This window comes from Sceloporus occidentalis, unplaced genomic scaffold (assembly GCF_023333645.1).
Source record: "Sceloporus occidentalis isolate IW3139 unplaced genomic scaffold, rSceOcc1.0.p SCAF_82, whole genome shotgun sequence".
Classification (NCBI taxonomy): Eukaryota; Metazoa; Chordata; class Lepidosauria; order Squamata; family Phrynosomatidae; genus Sceloporus; species Sceloporus occidentalis.
Genome location: NW_028317062.1, coordinates 1,913,655 through 1,937,540, shown reverse-complemented (window position 1 = coordinate 1,937,540; position 23,886 = coordinate 1,913,655). Strand labels below are relative to the sequence as shown.

At 41.1% G+C, this 23,886-nt stretch overlaps 1 protein-coding gene across 1 annotated transcript; it reads left to right on the top strand.

The window, feature by feature from the left end:
• The first annotated feature begins 18,145 nt into the window (after nt 1-18,145).
• On the top strand, nt 18,146-23,066 carry LOC149285243 (cysteine/serine-rich nuclear protein 2-like). The gene is made up of 4 exons (XM_089495655.1): nt 18,146-18,305; nt 19,139-19,398; nt 21,093-21,389; nt 22,206-23,066. The coding sequence occupies exons 1-4, from the start codon at nt 18,146-18,148 to the stop codon at nt 23,064-23,066; spliced, it is 1,578 nt and encodes a 525-aa protein (XP_089351781.1).
• Nucleotides 23,067-23,886: the final 820 nt, after the last annotated feature.

Below are 23,886 nucleotides of genomic sequence, written 5' to 3'. Positions count from 1 at the left end.
TGTAGCCTCAGTTTCCTGTTCTTCGCCGACAGGAGTGGCACCCAGCGTGAGCTGCTTCTGCTGTAGCCCATCTGCTTTAAGGTTTGACATGTGCGTTCAGAGACGGTAATCTGCATAATCCAAGGCACACAAGCGAGTAAGGCGTGTCCCGTTCCCCTGCAACACTGCCCGGAAGTACAATCTTTGCACATGCGTACGTCATCACATATTAATCCAGAAGCAGGACATTCTTATTGTCGCAGCCAATGGTTCAGGAGTCCCATTGGTTAACGGATTGGTTATTCCAATCCAGCAGGTGGAATATTGATTCCTACTATTAGCATAAAGAAAAAGAGTAGAGCCACGAAATATATAAAATGCAAAATAAAGAACATAAAAACAAAGTACATCATGGGGATCTCTATCCCTATTGCACTGACAACAATGCAATAAGGAAAACAAAACCTCTCTATTCACCTTTACCCCTACCTCAATAAATAGTTATACATACATATATATATACATACAAACAAACACCATCTACTACAAAGAGAAATACAATAAAGGGTACAATGTTAGGAATCAATGGTCCCTAGAACATAAAAGCCTGCATTTGTGGGGTACACTTGGAATCATGTAATGCTGTAGAACATAAAATGGGTTATTGTTCAGCAGTATTTTGTGGGAGAAATTAAATTGCAATCCATGGGGGGGGTTCCCTTTTTAAATAGATTTAAAAAGATTTTAGATATGAGCATTAATAATTATTACAGTTTATGTATTTCTGTGGGTTCACAAGAATGCCCACTCGACCTTAGAAAAGATGTCTAATTTGTGTGGGCACATGAAACACAGAAAATGAGAATCATAGTTTAACAACCATACAGTAAAAATGCAAAGGGATTAACGGGAGCAGAAATCCGTAGGTTCCCCATCAGGAGTTTAAAATGCTGTGCAAGTGAGCCTATTGGTCGCCTGCATGCTCTTCCTCTGGCATCAACCAGGAGGACCCTGCAGGCGACCAATAGAGTCGTTCGCACGGCCCCTTGACGCCGTCAACCCCTGCCGTGATAAGGTAGGCTAGATGGGGAAGGGACCAGGGAGATTAGTAGACAAAGACTAACACAAAGATTGTTCATGTTGTGTGTCTTCGTCTTCGCCTACGTTTTACCGCCACTATATTCTATTATACGTTTCTTCGGAACGAACACGAAAACGCACTCTTCGTGTTCGTTTTCATGTTCGCCCGAAGACGAATGCACAAGTCTGGTTCTGACAATGTTGGCGCTAAGGAGAACTTCTCCAAGTACATTCATAAAAGATGTCCCCAAAACATCAGAAAGTGAAGGGGAAAAAAAGACACACTACATCTGGTAATTCACCCACAAAGCTGTCACGTCTAACTGTCCGTAATATATACATCTTCTAAAAATAATGAAGCCGTATGATTATCTAAGTCCAAAACCTTGACACAAAAGGTAAGAATAGAGTCCTATATTAGTGTTTATTTTCAATGTGAAAAATAAAACAAGGGATCATATGGTCAGATGTGACATTTTGCAGACCATGCATTCATGAAAGTCCCAGGGTTAATAGCTATCCGATGTACTGCTTGCTCAGCCAGGGGAGCCCGGCCACTTTTATACCAAGGGGGCATATGCCCAGCTTTATAATGCAATTTTTTCCGAGGACCTAAACGTAGGTTGTCAATAGACTTGTGCATCTGAGAGAGACTCCCAACACAACAAACAAAAAATGAACTCTGAATTTTTGTCCGCATCACGTGGATCTTACGTTCTCAATCTCTCTCGCACTCTTACGCACCGTCTCTCTCAATGTCACCCTATCTTTTCTGCTGACTGCTCCCGTGTCCCTGTATAGTTTTCTCCAGCTTGTTATTCTGCCTTTGTCCCGTTCTCTCCCAGAAGTACACCAAGACTCCAGAATATTGCAGGTGGATTTGCGGAGAAAGAAGTGTTCCCGGACCTTTTCTCCGCGAATCCGTTGGCAATATTCTGGCATCTTGGGAGTGAGCCACGGCGCACGCCTCTCCCACGTTCCTTCAATCGAGGGAGAGTGTGTGCGCAGATGCCTCGGTCCTTTTGCAGAAGCGCGAGTGAAAATGAATTTATTTTCCGAAAAGAAAAAGCTCCCTGAATATCTTCCAAATTACAAGGGCAGGAAACGAACTTCATTGTCTGAAAATAAATGGACCAAAAAAATTAACAAAACATTTTGTCCAATTCATGTTTGGTCCACGTGCACAAGTCTAGTAGGCAATAAACAATGCGTCGGATAAATCAAGCAGGGTGATTGGTTGTATAGCTAGAGGCATTAGTAGCAAAACTAGAGGTGGTTCTTTACAGCTCTCTAATCAGACCTGAACTAGAGTATTATGTACATTCCTGGAGACCCCATTTCCAGCAGGATGCATATTCTAGATGGTTCATAGAAGGGCATGTATGGAATCAGGCCGGGACTAGCCATAAGGCAAATGCTCAGTAACCCAGCAGAACAGAGCAGCTCCTTCAATGCGCAGCTGCTGGGTAGATACACCCAACCTCGCACTGTGAGACAGCACTTCATTTAGTGGATGCTGGCCTTAAAGTGCCAGACACACTTTTCTTTCCTAGTCCTGCCCTGCATGGGCATATGGCTACCTTAAGCTATAAGGCTGGACCAAAAGTGGCAAATTTTAAAGCAGAAAAAAACAATTACCCCTCTTCCCAGATTTGTCCTGAAATGACATTGAAGCACGCAGTACATATAAATAAACGGTCACTTGTTTAATAATATTAGCTCTAAAATAAAGTTCTGAGGTAAACCAATTTCGTACATTGGCCAGAACGAAAGAAAACCAAAATAATAGCGCGTTCCCACGGTAACCACACAATCGGTAGCTAAGGGACAGACTATGAGAAAAATCGCGAGACTTTTCGGGTGAGCAGCACTATGGTAACACCCCTAACCGGCAACAGATTGGTATTCCTAAACCATCCTGGCGTGAAACAAAACCCAAACGGGCGATACTGGACATTAAGACACCAGCTGGCGATATCACGTACGATATTACTGCATGTCCGTCTCGTTATGCCTGTACCATTGACCGGCCAATTATACCCCTCCCACACACTGCAGCATCTCCCATCGTCCTTCGCGTCGCCACGAACTACATTACCCGACATGCCCCAGTTTGTCCCGTGACGTCACAATGCCTATAAGTGGCAACAATGTAAAGTTCGCAGCCCATTGTTACCGTTGTGTCGAGCCGGGGCGGATTGGGCAGGACTCAGCTCGTTTACCCCGTTTGTTTTTTGTTTTACATAAATATTTAGACGTAACTCATTCTTTGGAAGAATATAATTTTGTCGTTTCCAGCTTAATGCGCTTCCCTCTCCTCCTAAAAAAAATAAATCCATTTTTTTCCATGTTTAAGGGTAGGTCAGACTGAGGGAGTGTTCAACAAAACCGTACAAAATATCACTTCGTGAAGGCGATCGGGGAAGAGATGAGATTAAAACATCATTTCAGAACTAACATTTTGAGACTTTAAATTTATTTTATTTTTTTTTGCTCGGTTTTCGATGCCTTTCCGCCCCGGCTTCGATTAAACTATTTGAACCCCAATGATCCAGCCATCCGTGATCAGAAATCATCCGTATACACTGCACTCGGATCCTTTTTTCCTCGCTCTTCCTCCTACATTCTCAGAACTCCCATAACTACAGATCATTTTCATTTTTTTTTGGACTCGCCCTTCTGTTAAGAAAAAAAAAGATACCCTCTCCATCTTCCAGATTTGGGGATCAGAGGAAATCGGCGTTGAAGAGAAAGCTCGCCTTCCGAAGTAGGTAATACGGATTGTGTGCTTCGGCTGTGCAGTCGCATTCGGTTATTAGAACAAGCCCTGCCATTGAGCTAGGCTTTCCAGGAAGGCTGGGGCTTTAAATCCCTCTGACTCGGGGTGTGGAATGCTGGGCTTTTCCGATTCCTTTCATTGTATGTTTAAACTCTATTATCCTTCATGCTGTTTGAGATTCTATATTATGAGATGCTGATCACAGCTCTGTAACGATCCATTTAAGATTGCTTGTGGATCCTCCACATTAAAGATCACATGCTTTTCTAGGTGACTTTGTCTGCTCATCCTACTTCGTGCATATGTGTTGTATATGTACATATATGTAGCAATGTATGGCATTCTTAAGCTGCAGGGTAAATCAGTTATGTATTAGGGGTTTGATGGCCTGCAATTTCCTATATACAACTGAGCTTCATCAGAAATCATTTGCTATTAGGGCTGGGATCGTGGGCTTTTATTAAGGTATATACCCCACTGCGTGGAATTGGCAGCCCTAACAGAGGTTCTGCAGCATCTCTGCGTTCTGTTGCTTTGGTGACCTTGATGACCTATCCATGATGTCACTAGCTACATTTTATCCCACTGTATTGCCCAGCCCAGTTACTCCAGCACACAGAGTAGACTTGGGTAATGGGCATGTCGCTGGTGTGTTGGCAGCGCTGTGCTCTGTGTGACATTGTTCAGAAGGGGGTATTTAAATAGTAGACTGTGACATACAACATATGTTGGGGGAAGGGAGGGCACACTTCCTAGAATCATTTAAATTATTATTTTTATCATGAGGAGCGTGTGAATACCTTGGTAACAGATGTTTCCTGGGCCATATGCATTTTCATATAAAATAATATGGATGCCAATGGATCACACAGTGATGCATCAAAATATTTTCCAAACTTGCAATTTGGTTACACCGAGTGGCAATACATATTTGTAAAGCTGTAAAAAACAAAAAATTGCCAGCAGTAGATTTTCAGGTGCTCAGACTCCTGGGGGGTTTAAATCCCCCCCCTTTTTCTTTTTGACACCAAAAAAAAGGAAAAATCCCTTATTTTAGTTTTTGTGCAAAGGCCTCTGGGTCTAAAATGCGATATTCAACTTTTTTCACACAACTTTTTTCTTGCTACAATGCTATTAATTACTAATTGCACATGGTTGAAAGCCTGTTTTCGGAAGGACTCTCTATTCAAGCATCGGGAATATGTGTTTTTTTGTTATTTTTAGTATTGTCTGGCACAGTCGCCTTCGTAGTAGTGGTTTCCATTGGGGCCTCTTGGCACGAAGATTTAATTACCGAGTGGCCTTCGCCTTTTGTTGGTTTTAGGAATTTGCAAACTCAATCGTTTTGGGCAGGATGGCATTTTATAATACGACTCCCTTAATCAGTTTAATTAAAACCACTTTTGTTATTTCACATTTTCAGTGATTAGGCTTCCAGAGCCCATGAATAAGCACTTTCTCAAAGCCGTAGGTTTCAGACTGCTGGATTCTGTAACCCCGGTGATGCTTTGATATAGTTTTAGGAAAAAGACTACAGATGTTGTCCAGAGGTGGAAATCAAACTACATGACCCAAAATGGTGTGTTTTTCCAGGAAACCTCTGTTATCTGATTAATCTTCTCTTTATTAATTCATCCAGGGTTCAACTAATACTTCATGTTGGGTGGCCCATGTTGTGCAACTGCTCCATCCTGTTTCATAGTGATCAATTAGCATTTTCCTTCCTACATATTGTTACCAGCTCCAGTTTGTGCTGTCCCAAGAGTGTGATTTTAATTACATCTGGCAATATACTTCAGCAAAGCTCAACACACTGTGGTTTTGTGTGCAACATTATTTATTTACATCCAGAAACAGGCGAGGAGACCCCTACAATCTAGATGCATCTGATATAATGCTGAAATGTGTCGTAAAGACCTTGCATCTTTCTGTAGTAACAACGTTCATATGCGTAAAGCCGCTTCTCCAGCTTGCCGTGATGAGGCTGATTTGCTTGCCATATATTCCTGTCCTATGTTCTCGCTGTCTCTGTCCTCTGCAATCCTGCTGCTCTGGTATTCAAGCATTTCTGGGATTCATGCCAAGGATTCAATGTACATGATTTGAGTCTTGTTGCAAGTGATGCAATCACTTAGTTGTGTTTGATTTTTTTCTGGTTTCTCTCACCTGGTCCGATGCATATGTAATGTGCAGCTGTTTCCCCAATATAATTATTTAGTGGCGCTGATCTGTCTGATCTCAGGAGTTGTCTGGTTAAACAAGGAAATATACTTGGCTGTCTATAAATTAAAAAATGTCTGGCCTCTTGGGTGATTGAAGGCTTCGGTTTCTCTTGGCTCAAGCAAGCAGTAGAACTCTTTACCGACTACTGTTATTTCTATAGCAGATGCATGAACACATGATGCCTACTGCAGCAAAAAATGTTTCGCTTTAGAAGATACTCCACTACTGTCCTACATGTCCTTATAGTTCAGGTTTTTGGAATCTCCATGTCATGGCGTGGTATTCAGTCATTCAGTTGCTTTCTGACAGATCCACCTGTGCCAAAGACCAGTTGTCTAGATTTGGGAGTATATCTTGAAACTTTTGGAAGGGCTTGAGAGCCAAAGCTAGGAAACAAAGTATATTTTTTTTGTTTATGTATCTTAACCATGTATTAAAGTGGGATCTCATGGATATGTAAAATACATCATGTTTACGTTTGAACATGTTTTTAAATCCTGTCCTTATTTACTAAGGAGAATTAAGAGAGAATCTAAAAGTCTGTTAGAGATGGACCTCACTGAAGCTAATGCAAACTCTTTTCTTTACCTAAGAAGCCTAAAGGGCAAGTGTTTCTGCATTTGTTGGAACTGCTCTGTATTTTTCCAATCTGTGTAATAATAGCTCCTCAATTGCAAATAGCTCTAAACCTATTTTACCTTAAAAAAAAAAAAGCTCAACAATTGCGTTTCTCCATACCTTTTTGCGAGTGCTTCCAGAATCAGCTTGCGCCAAAAATTAATGGCAGGGAGAAAGTTTGCTGCCTCATGCAGGAAGTAGACCTGGAGGCGGCCATCGTTGTCAGTCATGTGATATTTTGGGTCACCTTCTCTGCTTAAACATCACACTGAGGTGATTCTTTACCGCAATGTTAATGAATCCAGTTCATCCATAGGCTGTCATCAGTGTCTCCAGCCGGTTGATTAGGATTGAGGCATTGTATTGTTTACCACAGTCTGTATGATAAGGAGTGTTTGTTGATCGGGCCTATATAACATCTAGAACAAGTACAAATGGTGAATATACAGCTGCCTGTAAACATATTATAAATATTTAAATATTATAAAAAAATAGAAGTCATTGAAAAAAACTAGGAAAAAAAACCATTTTCTCTTCTACTGGCAATACAAATGTGAGTTCTCCTTTAATAAAGGGCTTTTAAAGAGACAGTTTAGCCCCCCTCCCATTTTTAATGCATTTTGGCATTAATTTTGCATAAACTACATGCAAAATAGAATTGCTATGCCGATGCTAGCTTGTCATACTCTTTAGGTTACCTAATTATTTTGTTCCCTGTTTTCAAAAATGGTGGTGATTAGGTCTATGGAGTCCGGAAATTCGTGATGGATAGCGCATTCACCAAAACTGCGTCTTAAATGGTTGACAAAGTAACCATCAGTCGATGAAAGTGGACATGTTAAATTGAACTTGTGCCAAACTATTTATCCAACATCTGGACTCATCTGTATAAATTGCAGCTGCTGTTCTACAGATAAGGTACCGCGTGACAGGGTGAAATTTCACCTAATTTTGTTGGAACCACGGTGATGGTGCCTGAAGAGTTTTCCAGTAGCTGGCCAGACACTATGGATGCCCTGCACCTCGGATATACAGAATCCTAGAATTTTATGGTGATAGTAACAAAGTAGGGTCGGAATGATAACTGTATGGGGAACTAATGTGAAGCTCTGCCGGTTCTTTGCCATACTCCTTTCTATTCCCACGCACCCTCCCATGGTTAGCTGTGTCTCCACACAGGGACTTTGTGGTGGCATTAACGTTTCCAAGCGTGCATATGATCAACATTAACTGTAATCATTAGGTGGAGATAACTTTTTCCAATGGGACTTCTGGACTTTTTGTGCACTCTTAAAACGTATAGGCTGGTTCTCTCATCTTAAGCCAAATACTAGAACACCACAAAGACGCAATAACTCACATGGAATTCCTTTGAATGTCTCATTTTACAGAAGAACACTCTACCAAGGGAATGCTATTAAACTTGAATGGTGCAATTGTTAAAAAAATAACCATTTATTTTAAATGCCAATGCTTATGGCTCTTGGAAACATTTAATTCTTTAACTTCCAAAATAATTCCCTTGTGTTGCCAATTTCACATTTTATTGGTACACCAGTACAATTCTACATGTCTATAGCAAAGGTGTTTGATGTTCCTGCATACCTTAATGGGACCATAGACATGCAGTTGGGAATGCAGGTAATAACATATATGTTAAATTTATCCAAAACATTGGTATGCTTTTCCCTTATCAATCTCTAATTGTTCTTGATATATTACGTTTAGGGATGGGCCTATTTTCCATTTGGCTAAATGAATTAGACGTAGGTGGTCACTAACACTGAAGTGATGCGTGTTTTTCTCCATCTAAGCTGCTATTTGGTGTGTGATGACTACTGGATTGGGCAAATGTCCCTGCTTTCTGTTTTCATAAATGCAAATGACAGCATTGTAAAGCTTGAGTAAGACAAGGTTGAGCGGAAGCGCTCTGTACTTCGTGTCATGGAGGTGTTGCAGGGATGGAAATACAGGATGTTTAGTCATGTAATTAGATCCCCAACTGCAGGACTCGGGCCATATATCAGCTAGTTATTGTGTGGTGACCTTGTTTAACCCTTCCTGTAGCGTGGAAGTACTGGTCTGTGATTGTATGGATTGTGTGAACAGTCCTAGGAAGATGAACTGGTTTGTTTTTTTTTATTTTATTTATTTCAGATTGCGGTCATACAAACATAGTTCATCGGCTGTGTAAAAAGTAACTGATCTTTGTAAGTTTCCTTTTGCATGTTTAATAAAAAAAAAAAAGATACCATGTTGAATTTTTTTGTATATTTTGATAACTCCTCTATTCATACTTTTTAAGTTAGTTCACTCACAGAATAAGCTAAGTATGTATCCTGTGTATTCTGCCTTAAGCAGCCAAAGTAATGCTCATGTGCCAGATTTCTCATTTTTATGTGTTTTTTAGTACTGGGAAATCTTGACGCCGCTTTTTCTTGTGCACACTTTGCCCAAGAGACGTGGTTTACTGGCGTGGCAGACAATAATCCCTATGTGCAATGGCATTGTACGACTCTGCAAATATGATGGTGCTGTTTAATGATATAAAAGACTAAATGGACATTGCCTTGCTAGTTATTGTATCCTGATCAAAGGTCTTCAGAGTACACACTAGAAAGTGAAGTACCTAAACGTTACTATTCGGTAATAAAATGGTGGTAACCGAAAAGGGGCCCAATGTCTTTACACCTTGTCTTACCGTATGAACTCTAGTCAAATAAAAGGCATCTCAAACTCCTTTGAATAGATTTTAGATCAACTTGTCATAATGTGTCATGGTTTTTACCCGACTACATTGTACATGTGTGACATTTTCAAAAGAAGTCGGGCTTTGTATAGAGTAGTCCTGAACTCAGTAGCGTGGTTCAATAATATTGATCGTTAATCTATATCTGTGGCAAGAAAGCATTAGTTACTCAAGTACAGTTTTGAAAAGTGTGTGTGCAGGTTCCCAGAGCGAGTGTACCCCAGCTGTTTGGTCGGATGATACAATAGGCTTATGGCCAAAACACAAAGCCCTGCTGCGTGTGACACAACACCTTCCCATACCATCCCTACCGCAAAGTATGGTGGTGGCAGCATCATTCTGTGAGCATGCTTCTTATCAAAAGGGCCCCTGGGCATTTGGCTAAAAGACTGGATAAAGCAAACTGCAGGGAAGCACAGTGAGAACCTGCTCCAGCCCACAAACAATTATGTAGGTCCTTGATCCAAGACACAAGACCCAAAGCAACATTAGAGGCCGCAAGAACTATTAAAATATTGCAGTCCATTCTGCAAATCTGCCCAGAAGAATGGGACAAATTCACACGCACACTGCAAAGCTTGAAAGCTGTTATACAGGGAAAGATGTTGGATTTGGATTTTTTTCCCTACCAAAATAAAACCATTGTCTCTAAATGATTAAAAATGTTTATTTTATTTTAAATTCATAGGACTGCGGTCTACAGTTTGTAATTCCGAATACATTTACAAGACACTATAAATAGATCAGTTGTATTAAAAGCCTTGCAAGCTTCGCCGTGCCTTTTGGGTCTTTCCCACCCAGCCATGCTGAATGCGGCTAATTAAGGGGTTGCTGTAATTGTAAAAAAAAGACTTAAATGTCGCAATAAGCTTTATTGGCTCTTATTGCATAATCCCAATGAATGTTGATTATCTGTGTTTTCTGTCTTTAATTTTAGAGTATCACTTGGGAGTTTAGTTTAAATGCGTTCAGTCACACCCACGTCTCATTGAACTGTTGGTTGTAGGTGGTTTTTCCGAAGGTATAGGGCGTTACTAAGAGCTCATCTGGCCTGAGGATGGACCTGAGATGAAAAATATCTAGAAAGAAGACATTTCTGGATGTGCACTAAAATGAAGTACAAAGTCTACACATCTTACTTCCCAAATTCAGACCTATTCAAGTTTTATTTGAATCCAAGAAACCTTTATGAAGGTTGTGCTTGAGCATTCAGTCCCTATTGGCGGGACCATTGAGACAAAACATTGCAAGCATATCAACATTATTGGATTTATAGATTATTCTCACAAGCGTTTGGACATTGTACAACACTAGAAAAAGGTCCTTCTAATACCACGTTAGTTATGGAAGTGTTAACTGTCTAAATTATTACAACATGATTAAGTAGCTAGGGGGGGAAATGTCAAGTTTTTTTAAAATATGCAAAATTAAACTTCACTTAACAGTGTTCTGGAAGAGAAACTTTGTACTTCAGTTGTTTCCCACAATCTAAAGGGAAGAATGCATTTTGCATCCATTATGGCACCTATTAACACACTGGCTTCACTGGTGTGCAGTAAATGTACACACAAATACTTCACCCCATTCACTAGTTCAAAATATTTTACTTGCTCTGTTTGATACATGATTTTTACATAGCTTTGTTTGCATCCTGGAGTTCTTAGATAAATCTTTTTTTTTGTTTTGTTTTTGTTTTAGAACCATTCCATAGATATGATATAGAATCTTTTTTTTTTTTTTTTATCCAGAATGTGAATAAACCCAGTTTCCATATACTTTAAAGGCATAGAATTGGTTGCAAAACCACCACAAGGAGTCAGATTTTCATGAGCGGAGCTTTACAGAGGACATGGTTGTGTATCTAGAATACTGATTAAAAATTAACCTTTGCACTTGCAGCATGTGGCTCAAACATTCTTAAGGTTACCCGAGCCAAAAGGGTACAATTGACAAACGCACAGCACCGACCTAATTGCCAGCTTAGGCTTGTCTAGCTGTATATAAAGTTAAAGCAGATGATGAACATCGCAGGTTCTGCCTGCACTGACCGTTAGATTGCGAATACGTGGCTTCCAAGGGATCCCGTAAAATGCAAGATGCCCCTTTGAGACAGAGGAGCTGCCAGAGCTGGACAAATGATGGTCTTCACTTCTGAGTTTAATGATCTTTGGCATTCTTTTTGCTGGGAATCCATCTTTCATAAATGACAATACGTATAATCAAGTGAGCTAAATGAGAGCTGATCTTGCTCTCCCTACCACACCACAGCCTCTGGAAGATTATTGCTTTCCGGTGGCGTTTCTCCCTGCTGCTCTTACAGAAGTCAATGAGTTAACTGTTACATAATTTACTAATACATCTCCATCTGCCATTGTCATGTCTCTTGGCATAAAGTTTAAACCTGCATGTTTTAGAATCACGTTTGTATATTGATTATATATAGCTGTATAGTGTGTGTATAATATATCCGTTTGTGTGTGTAATGTGCACATGCAATGTACCTCCCATATTGGCAAACTACACGTATATGTATATATATATATATATATATATATATCTCTATATAGATATATATATGTGTGACTTGCCATAAATCAGAATTGTGCCACCTGGTTTGGCTGTGAAGGTTTAATTGTGTGTCATCTTCTGGAGAGCAGATTATCCAGTTGGATGTTATTTAAGATGCCCCATCTGTTCATATACCGAACATTAATCAGCCATTGTTTTGTATGGGAATTTTAGTATGTCTACTTGAACATTCATAAAACACAGTGTAATTAAGTTCTCGCTTACAAACAAAAGTTGGCAGTGTTACCTGCCACAGATCTTCAGCCAAAACCTAATATTGGAAGCCATCTGAGTGAGGAACGACTCAAATGATACATATGCCAGTTATTTAGATTTGCCCATGTGTTTGGATCATCATCTTGCTGCATTATCCATTTGAGCTTCAGCTAATGGACAGATGGCCTGACACTCTCCTACAGAGTTCTGAAACAAAGCCAGAATCATGGTTCAGAGATGAGTTGCTCAAGACCTGATGCAACAAAGCACCCCCAAACCATGATAATGCCACCACCCACGCCTGACCACTGGTGTTTTGATAATCTTTATATGGAATGCATTATTTACTTCTCCCCAGACAGTATGGGACCCTTGTCCCAAAATTTTCTACTTTTTACTTGTTGTCCATAGAATAATGTTACTCAACTCTTCACAAGCATCCAGAGACTTTTTTGAGGAACTCAACACAAGCAGTAGTTCCTGCTTTTACTTTTCTGGTGAAACCTTGTCTTTCGAATAATCGAGTCATATACACTTCATTTTGCTGGGGCTGGGGAGGCCTGCAGATCTCTGGATGTTGCTGTGAGATCATTTTGTGTGTTCCTGGATGATCTGTATGTGTTGCTCTTAGAGATTTTGGCAGGATGGTCAGAAGATCAATCCACTGCTGTCCCAAACCTCTGGCAGTGGTTCATTGGAGGACCATATCATTAGAAATGGCTGTGTAACTTATACTGATGCATCAGTTGTTGGGTTTTTTATTTTTGGAGGGGGTTCCTTAATGTCATGGTACGAAACCTTTTGTTCCAACAAATTCTATATAATCGATCTGACCAAAATCGACATGCAACAATGCAGAAAATAAGACAAATGGAAAATTCATATGTATGAACTTTTAATTCCAAAACATATGTAACTTAGTTTATAAAGTACATTTTATTTTAAATGGGATTTCCAGTTTAGTGCCTAATGAGTGGGGTTACATATTGTTTTCTTCCCTAAGAGTAACTTGAACCCAAGCAGTGGGATTTGGCGGTTGGCTTTGGCAAACAGCGGAGCAGTTCTATAGTTGACCAGGGAGTACAATGTGTACTGCTAAAGGATGCACAAGGTTCTCAAATCCAGCAACTGTAATACAGAATTGGTTATTGTGGACAGATTGATAAATATAGAGATTAATAGGAGATAAAAGCTGCATCCCTATCATAAACACTAATGTTCATGTGATGGCTAGACTGTCCCTTTAACAGAAGTAAAAGTGATCAGGAAGCTGGCAGAATAAATGTATAATATAACCTTTCCCCTACTTCAGTGCAACACGAACTTGGCTGTGATCCAGAGAGTGCCTCTCCCTAAAATGAAAACACAAGAATGCAAGATCCCCCTCTATATATGATTATATGAATGTTATACATTGAATTTATTTCCTTTTTTTTTTTTTAAATCTGCTTATTGCATTATATTGGGGGGAATACAAACTCAATAACAATTACTTCCTGTTTACTTTCAGCAGAGCCTCAGAAAGTGCTCACGGGAAAAAAACAAAAAAAAAACCAAGAAGGCTTGTAGCGTTAATGTGGAGCTGGCAACAATTGGGTGGTAAAAAGCAATTTAGTAGCCAGTTTATTGATCCCAAAACAAATCATAATTTTATCAATTTTAGCATAAACTATATTTTCATTTCCCGAAAAAAGGAACTTTTGCTCCCCCCAGTTCCCTTTATGCAGAGTGGGAAAACAAATGTATAGAAAGTACTATAAGCCACTACCGGCCATAAAAAAAACCCAAAAAACAGCTTTGACTATAAAAACATTTTACTATGTTGCAAATTTAAAATATCATCTCCCCCACCTCTAATTTAATTAGGACAATTTACCAATAGCATTATTTAATTTTACTTGCGTTTAAGGCATTAAAGAACATTGTATTAAATACAGTCCAGCAGAAAGTTTATTGGACAGGACTGTGTCACAATTGATATTCTCCCCAGCTTTGGTACTATATGTGGACTAGTTATATTAACCCTTTGTGTGACGCTGGTTCCAGCTCCTCTCCTTTCATTGCCCTTGGGTATCTGAACACTAGCTGTCAACCATTGTTTGCAATTCTGTAGAACGCATTCTGATACGGAGGCATAGCACGTTCCTCTAACTCAACAAAATATTATTGTTCATGGAAAGGTCGTGTGCAGGAAGCTTGTAGGTGGCGTATGAGACGCAGGCCTTCTAGCATGAAGAACATCTTTTCATAAAGCAAGCTTCCCGTTCAAATAACTGTCCAAGTCTTTGGCCTACAACCATTTTATATAAATATTTTATGAAAGCATAGAGACTGTTTGTAACCTGTTGGGTGGAAGGAGTGCAGATATTGCGGTTGGACAAGAAAGATCACTTGGGACCAAATCCGTTGAGGAAAAGTGTAGATTGATGTTTTTTGCATGCGGGGAGACTGCAGTGTACTACTGTATGTCCATGATCAAATTTATGTTTCAGATAAAATACCACTTACAGGGCGCGTTTAATATAATATTAGACATCTGAAAGGGATAAACTAAGTACTTGAAACTTATACGCTTTTTTACCCCTTGAATGTGTGTATTGTAAGAATAGCTGCGTATAAATAATATATAATATGCTTATTTTATAAATGTAAAATGTGGTAGGATTCCCCTTGTCCCATTTCCTCCCCGCTATGTGATGTTTAGCTTGGATGCTGCTTCTGATTTCTGCTGATGGGTGACGCGAATCTCCCCCACCCTTTCCCCCTTGCAAATCATATGTTTCAGTTGCTATGACGACCGTCCTCCGTTTGTAAAACTGTAGCTAGAACAGAGTGGCGGCATGGATCCTCCCTGCCCCTGTAGCTCACTATCCGACAGGCGAGCGGGGAACGTTTCTCCTTTTGTGATTATGGTAGAGGGCGAAGCCTGATTTTCCTCTTGCAATAATGCAGCTTCGCTTGGTGACTCCTATCACGCTCAGGCAACTTTCACTTAACTGCCAATCTGGTGCCATTTTATAATGTGCAAGCTTTGTGTGATGCCATCTTTGGTGTATTGTACAAAAACACAACAAGATTTAGAGAATGGCGGGACAAACTGTACTAGTAAATGTTTACCATGAAATGTATGAAATATATGTGAAATATTGACATGTGGACTGCTGCTGTTTATTGGTTACTCTCCTTAAAGTAAGAACACTTTAAATCCAGGAATCCAGCTGCTATCTGTTGTGTTTTAATGCACATCTACATGGTAGCATCTTATATTGCCGATCATGTATACTGATCCCTGCCATGCATCGGGGTGTATATATTCCATGATGTCTGGCCTCCAGAATACAGTTCTCTTGATGGATGTGGCTACTACGTACATGGGAGCAGGTGTGGGGTACATTTCCAGCATACTGTTTCTTTTTGGTGCACTGCAAAGGGCAGGCTCTAGGGGGCAGTGTATGGAATCTGTGCCACAAACAGCCTAAGTCTTGGCGCTACAGCGGGGGTTGATAGCTTTTCCTTTTCTTCCCCATTCATGTTTTTATTTTCATATATTACCCAGCCTGGCACCCGGGTTTGTCAAGCTTGCCGTATACTAACATACGTTTTACATACTGTAACACGCTGCAGTAACACACACACACGCTAACATTCTACACATACTCTAACACTATATGCTTGCATACGCACTCATGCTAATGCCATACTGTAACATAAACACCATACACACTAGCACCACACTCTTATACACATGCACACACACTGGGTAACACTCACAGACTATACATGTACACAGATTACACGTACACACACTAACTCCAGCACTATAACTATAACTCCTACGTATATACAAACATACACACTGACTCTGACACTATAGTGTATATACACGCACACAAATAGACGCAACTGCCTATCATCTGCCATTGCGACTCCAGCAAACTATGCATTCCTGTGGGTGTACTGTGAAGCGAGTGACCTGAGGCACCCAGCAGGGTCAAATAGCATGGATTATTTCACCCCGCTGGGCGTCTCATAGCACCAGAGCCGGCCTTAGGTGTTCTGGCGCCCTGTGCGGACTACTCCTCTGGCGCCCCCCCATCCCAAAAAAAGAAAGGAATAAAAACTTGTAACAAAACCCCAATCACTATATACTACGCCAAACATTGATGTGGTCTAGGCCTACCACTTAATTGTCTGGCTTAGTAGTAGGGATGCACCGAAACGAATTCTGGACTGAAACCGAAAGTGCAGCATTTACCTGGCCAAAACTGAATATGACCCCCCCAACACCATAAAAAATCTAACACTTTTATTTAAAGTAAGTAACACACCAAAATAGGAGAAAACAATTAAATAATATATATATATATATATATATATATATATATATATATATATGTCCAAAAATAGTTACCGGCACTCCAGGGACTTTCCAAATAACCACACAAACAACTTCGGTTTTCAAGTCTATATATATTATATATATATATATATATATGATTAACAGCAATCACATTCCTATCATGCCCAGGCATACCCAGATTCCAGGATTTACTCTCAGACTTGGCATGATAGGAGTATGATTGCCCTATCTACCCCTTCTCACTCTCTTCTGCCGTATCTACCCCTTCTCACTCCCTTCTCCCTGTCTACCCCCTTTCCCCTCTCTCACTCCCTTCTCCCTATATACGCCCTCCTAACTATCTACCCTTTCCCTCTTTGAAGTTCACTTACCTTTCAGGAGTCCTGCGGTGGGGGTGCAAGGCCTCTGCCTCCCAGCTCTGCCACTGTATGGAACAGTATAGAATGATGGGAGTTATGATATACTTTTAGAGCATAATTAGATCATGAAAAAGACATTGGAAATGGTACAGCATAACACCCATCACTCTCACACACTTACCAATCCACACACATACCAATCCACACACATACCAATCCACACGCATACCAATCCACACGTATACACTAATCCACACGTATACACTAATCCACACGTATACACTAATCCACACGTATACACTAATCCACACGTATACACTAATCCACACGTATACACTAATCCACACGTATACACTAATCCACACGTATACACCAATCCACACATATATACCAATCCACACATATATACCAATCCACACACATACCAATCCACTCTCACTGAATGCTTTCCTACCTTTCCTCTTTTCTCCTTACAGCTCCTTTTCCTCCTCTTCGTTCTTCTTCTTCAGTTCTTCTGTCTTCTTCCGGGTCAGAGGGCACGGACAGCGGTGGGCGCGGCTTCAGTGTTGTGCGCCGGGATCTGACAACAAACCCCGGCGCACAGCAGCTGTTGCCGCGCGGATCACAAGGGAGCGGTATCGGAGGTCTTTAACAGACCTCCGGCTCCCTTGAGTGATGTTAAGCTGGGTTCAAGGGAGATCCTTGAACCGTCTTAAAATCACTCAAGGGAGCCGGAGGTCTGTTAAAGACCTCTGATACCGCTCCCTTGCGAGCCTGCTCCTCCAGCGGCGGACATTACTGTCCGTCTCTGGAGGGGTGCCGCTCGCCCCCCCCCCCGCCGCTAGGTACGCTGCTGGCGGCGGCGCCCCCTGGAGTGTGGCGCCCTGTGCGGTCGCACACCCCAAAAGCCGGCCCTGCATGGCACCTCCTACACCGGATTCATGATGGCAGCCTGATCATGATGGCATTCATGCCTGATCAGCTGGACTCCCGATGGCAACCTCGACCAAACCGTGGGCGTCATGGCGTTCGTCAGGCCTGCACTAATGGATCACCAAGGAGCCGCCGTCATCTAGCTAAAAAATACAATGCATCTTTATCCCATTTTCTTCCTGTCCTTCTGAATAGGCTGTCTGCACCCAGAATTAAGACGGTTTGGTTTGGTTTTGAGACTTGTAACATTTTCTTATGATTTGCAGACCTGTGTGAAACAAATGGATGCAATCACAAGCAGAAGTTTGAAAAGAAAATTTGAAGAGGTAGATGCAGGATCCCCAATTTCTACACCAAAAGACTCTGATGATGAGATCTCCAACAGTGACAGCGCAGAGAGCTGTGACAGTGTCAATGCTCCCACCTCCACTGGATTTATACGTAAGTAACCCCTGAATGCATGGAGAATGGACCCGTTATGGAGAGGCTAGTTCCACGGTACAGGATTGAGTTGCTGGGGGAAGGTGTATCTGGAGTGATGTCTGTGTTACATCATAGATCCCATGTAAGGCACGAATTGCTGGATTTACATTCCAGATGCCAATAGGCATTAAAACAAAATACAATCATTTTTGGAAGGGAGGCACAAGTGAAAAGTGTGGGGAGTTTGAAGTAAATGGGTAAAGCTGTCAATCAGTTCACATGTTTTTGTCTCTGAAAACACAGAACTAAATGCATATGCCTTGCTTTCCAAACTTAAAAATCTGAAGACCTTACCTAGAACATTTCATCCAGTTCTGGATGCTTCTTCTGCAGTTCTAGAACAATATTGTTAATACATGGCACAATTAAAGCAAATATCTTTAGGAAAGTGTGTGCCATTTTTTTTTTGCAGAACATGATGGCATTCTTTGATGTCAGAAGGTGGCTAGTGGGTGCTAGGAATACCTTTTACAAAAAAAGTGTTGCTGATGCATTGAGTTAGACACAGGAGTGGCAGCTAAGAATACTACAGAGATATGGCTTGTTTTTAGTAGGAAATTAAATATTGTTTATATTCACCAAATCTGTCCTGATGAGAGCTCTACTGTGGTGGGGTTCTACACATGTATTGAGTAACCTGTTCCTATTTTAAATAAAGTGTGATGGGTCACCCAAACAAGGCGGTATTTATACCAGAAAGGGGTCCAGAGCACTTCATCTGTCCTTTTAAGTTTTCTGTAAACAGTGTTACTTTTATTTAGTTATACTTTTATAATTCCACCTCCTTACAGCGACATCTATACTAAAACGGCAGAAACTGTTACGACAGAAGAATGTGCGCTTTGACCAAGTGACCGTCTACTACTTCTCCCGTCGGCAAGGCTTCACCAGCGTCCCCAGCCAAGGCGGTAGCTCCCTTGGAATGGCACAACATCACAACTCTGTGCGCAAGTATACTCTCTGTGAGTTTGCCCAGGAACAGGAAGTGACCCATCGCGAAATCCTGCGCGAGCACTTGAAGGAAGAAAAGCTGCACACACGCAAGATGAAGGTACCAAAATCTAGCCTTTAATGTAGAATGTCATGACTTCTAATGGACAGATGGATACCTTCATAGAATATATCCATATAGTAAAATCAACAAATTAGTTTTAGTAGTTTAGATATCCTCATGCTCAACATTGGTAAATGTAGCTATCTGGAATGCATTCTGTAGCGTGTAGGTCTGGTTGATCTAAAACATGCTTTGTATGATGGACTTTTGCAAGTCCTGACAGTTGTAAAGCTTCCCTGCAACACAGTCCAAAAACATGGTTATCCCATTCATACTGCACGTCACAATAGCAGACTTGCTATTCATAATGGTGAAAGGGATGGCTACGGACTTGAAGCATTGGATGTGATCTTTCATCATGCACCTTCACTTTTACTGCATTGATTCCCTGGGGTGTGCATGATGAAACCTCCCTGTGGAATGGCTGTTGTACTGCATTTCTGTCCTTCCTCATGAAAAGGAAGATCATCTTTATTCGTATGGTTATACAGGTCCCTTAAAGAAACAGTGGCTTCTAGAAGAACAGAAATATGTCAATGTATAGTTAATGGGGTCTATGCAGGAGAGTTGGGATTTTAACTTTTCACTATTCATTATGGTGGACCAACACTGGCAAGTTTCTGCAGAAAGGAATGGCTGAGCAAGCCCTGTATAACTCACAATTCAGCAATTAAGGAGAACTCCCTGAACCATGCATTATTTATGGCCAGCTGAGCACTTCCAGCAAATGAAGCTCACAGAAGTTAGTATAGTGATAATGTAAAATGGAGTTCAAACCACAACTCTCCTTCAAACTCCAGTAATTTTAGTGTCCCAGGGAACCCCCTAAACAAACACTGAATATGAAAAAAATTTGAGTACCTTTGAATACATTTTCTGTTTTCTCTTTGGACGAATAAGGTGCCTTTACCATTTTCTAGACCTTATACTTCATATGTAATGACCTCAGTCTCTTCTAACACAGGGATGATTGACCTTCTTGTTGCAATATCTTCACATATCAAACCTTCAGTCATAGTAAAGTAGGTTTAGTATCAATGTTATCTAGAGATTGGTTTTCAAAACTTAATTGTAACAGAGCAGTGCTACTGCAGAAGTAGATGTTACCACCCAAGAAATCATCTTGTAGGCCTGTGGAGACTTCTCTACGCCTGTGTAAGTTTGTATCTGAGGTAAATTGTGGAGCCTTCAAATGGACCTTTCCCTGTGTGAGTTTTATGGACGTAATCTGTTTATAGTGTTAAACGTACACAGAAACATAGAAATGTGCATAATTTTGGCAACAAATTCAGCTGTTCAAGTCTTCCTATTTTCATGATGTGAAGACTCAGACCTCAGTCGGTTATTGGTCTTATTTTAGATTCGGGTTTATGTGCCCCCCCCCCCCCCATTGAGCTGTGAGGGGATTTACCAACCAGTAGGTTAGTCAAAAGAATTTTGACTAGATAATACTCCGTTTTATAATATTCCTTCATGCCTGCACCTTTAAAAATGTTCATTGTCTTCAAAAAGTGCTAAAGCTGTTGCCCAGAAATGAGATCCCACAATAAATCTAGCAATGAAAATGATCAGCTACAAGTGAACTACCAAAATCAACTGTTATGAGAAATGGTTTTGATAGACATGAAATGTATTCATAATTGATATGAGTTAGTCGTAATTTGTTGATTTATGGTTTCTTTCCCGGTTAGTTGACCAAGAATGGTACTGTGGAGTCTGAGGAGGCTGATGGCCTCACCCTGGAGGACGTGTCTGATGAGGACATAGACGTGGACAATGTAGAAGTGGATGATTACTTCTTCCTTCAGCCTCTACCGACTAAAAGGCGGCGAGCCCTACTCCGAGCAGCTGGTGTTCATCGGATTGACGCTGAAGAAAAGCAGGAGCTTCGAGCCATCCGCCTCTCGAGGGAAGAATGTGGGTGTGACTGCAGACTGTATTGTGATCCAGAAGCTTGTCCCTGTAGTCAGGCTGGAATCAAATGCCAGGTTTGTCAAATGTTTTGTTTTTGAAAGGGATTCCTGTAAAAAATATATATATTTTTTTTTTTATTTTTTATTTTTACAAACCCATTCTCCTACGCCGTTTTTCTATATGGTAATCTCGGCCTCTGTCTTGACAAATTTGCGTATCATACATCTATTAATATTTTTTATTTATATAGCACCTAGCGCTTCTTACAATACATATATTTAAGGCATATGATAAGAGTAGAATTGACAGACAAACCAATACATTAGGTGCAGAGGGCCCTGCTCGCAAGCTTACAACCTTGAGGGAATGGGGTGAGAATAAACATAAGGAACAGGGAAAGGTGAGGGGTGTAGTGTAGAAGATCCGTGTAGTGAACAAATTGATCAGCGCAGCTCTGTTTCACAGTTTACGGTTTGTTATGCTACCTAGATTTCTACATTAGAGGCAGTTGGGTTAAATGAGTTGGTAGTTGGTTCCCAAAATCCCAAGGCTATGGAGCCCAATGGAGGGCTCGCCTATCTAGACGCATCCTTATTCCATGAAGGCATTTAAGCATGTACAGGACCAGCTTATGTACCACCCCCACACCGCTTCTATTCTAATACTTTGTAACAATGCCTTCTGTACTTTTCACATTTTTTAGTTGTGAGCTCTGCTTCCCAAGGTGTTACCCCTACGATCATTGCTTGGTATTGGTTTCAAGCTCTTGCAAATCTGTTTACAGTGAGTGATTCACTGGTGGTGTACAGCAAACTTATTTACATAGTTTAAGGGGTAGAATTTTAGATTTGAATCTCATTGTTTTTTGTTACTTTTCCTTTGTTTCGTAGGTGGATCGCATGTCCTTTCCGTGTGGCTGTTCTCGGGATGGATGCAGTAATATCGCCGGGCGTATAGAATTTAACCCTATCCGTGTACGGACTCACTACCTCCACACAATCATGAAACTTGAGCTGGAGAACAAAAGGCAGCAACCACGACCACAGCTTGTTGAAGAGGAGCTTCCTCAAGACTCTGTCGTAACTACCCCGCATCCGGAAACACAGGACTTCCAGGAATTTATTGCTGAGAACTATCACCTGGAAAATGAGGCTGCTGTTCGTCACCTACAGAGTGCTGAGGAACGCCAGAGGTTGCTGGATGAAGGTGACGAAGCCTCTAGTGGGTCTAGTCTCAGTCTGGATTCCAGTGTGGAGAGTCTTGAAGTTTGTCTTCTGGAAACGCCTATGACGCTGCCGTCATCCACCTGCCATCCCTCTATCTCTCCTGTCCTCCTTCCTGCTGGCTCCTCTGTCCTTTGCTTTACTGATGAGGACTCTGGGAGACCAGCCTCACCCCCAGAGTACACAGAGGGCAATGTAGTATCCCTTTATGACCACAACCACAACCATACAGGCTTGGACACTGGGTCAGAAATGACACAATCTGGCCACTCTGAAGCCACAGAGCCAAGTGTTTTGGTAAAGGTTCAGAATCGCACGATAACCACCTGTTCTGATGCAGCGGGCCTGGTGCCAGAGCCTGCTGGGTCATCCTCTGACTTAGCAGAGGATATTTCTGCAACTATGGCACAAACAGACAGGGTTCCCGAAGCAATAGTGGATGAAGAGGCTAAGCTGGAGGAGAATGCCAGCCAGACCCCCTGGTCAGACCAGCATTTTTCTTCTGTGGATAGTTCCCTGACTGTGTGAAACTTTCTGGCAGCTACTTTGCACACGCCACTCTTTCCCTCTCTACTTACAACTTATCACATGCATTTTTTTTTTTACACGTCCCCGCTCTTCTACTTGTGAGTTGCTTCCCCTACCCATAACATTTTGTTTTCATTTTAGTAGAGCTTTGGGCAGGATGGCTTTACCATTCTTCTAGTCCATGAGCTTCATCTGTAATCTGCCTCTTCTAATGGCCATGTTGCTGGATGACATTTTTGTTAATTAGTTTTTCGCAGTATTTTCATATTTTAAACCTTCAATTACTGTCAAGTAGGTTTAGTATCTAGACCTTGATTTTCCTAAATAAACAGAGCAGTGGCACTGCAGAAGTTCCACCCAAAGAATCTTCTTGGCGTAAGAAGGCATGTGGGAGGGGGGACCCCGTATATGAATTTCTAATTGTGGACTTTTTCTATGTGAGTAATGTGGACATAATCTTTTTGCTAGCGAAGACTACACAGGCAGGGCCAGGTAATATGGTGCTAATGAGTTGGCTTGGCCCAGAATGTCAACTTTTTTTTTGGAGCTCTGAGCTGCCTTTAACCATGCACGGCACTTTAACTTCACAAACAAGGCTGACACACTGGGACTAACATGCAGAATGCGCTATCCCTCCATTTTAAGCTGCTAATCTTGTAACCTGGACAATGTAGGGGAACAATTGTGTATTCAGATGTGCTCTGCTTCATTCAAAACATCCATTTTCAGAATACTTTCAATGCACAGAATACTATCAATGCCCAGACACCACTTGATTAGTGTGTGTGTGTGTGTGTGTGTATATATATATATATATATA

Excerpts from the sequence above, each read along its gene's own strand:
- LOC149285243 (XM_089495655.1), top strand. The coding sequence starts at position 18,146 with ATGGATGCAATCACAAGCAGAAGTTTGAAAAGAAAATTTGAAGAGGTA. Across the intron at positions 18,306-19,138 it reads CACCTCCACTGGATTTATAC|CGACATCTATACTAAAACGG; the intron begins GTAAGTAACCCC and ends ACCTCCTTACAG. Across the intron at positions 21,390-22,205 it reads AGGCTGGAATCAAATGCCAG|GTGGATCGCATGTCCTTTCC; the intron begins GTTTGTCAAATG and ends TTTGTTTCGTAG.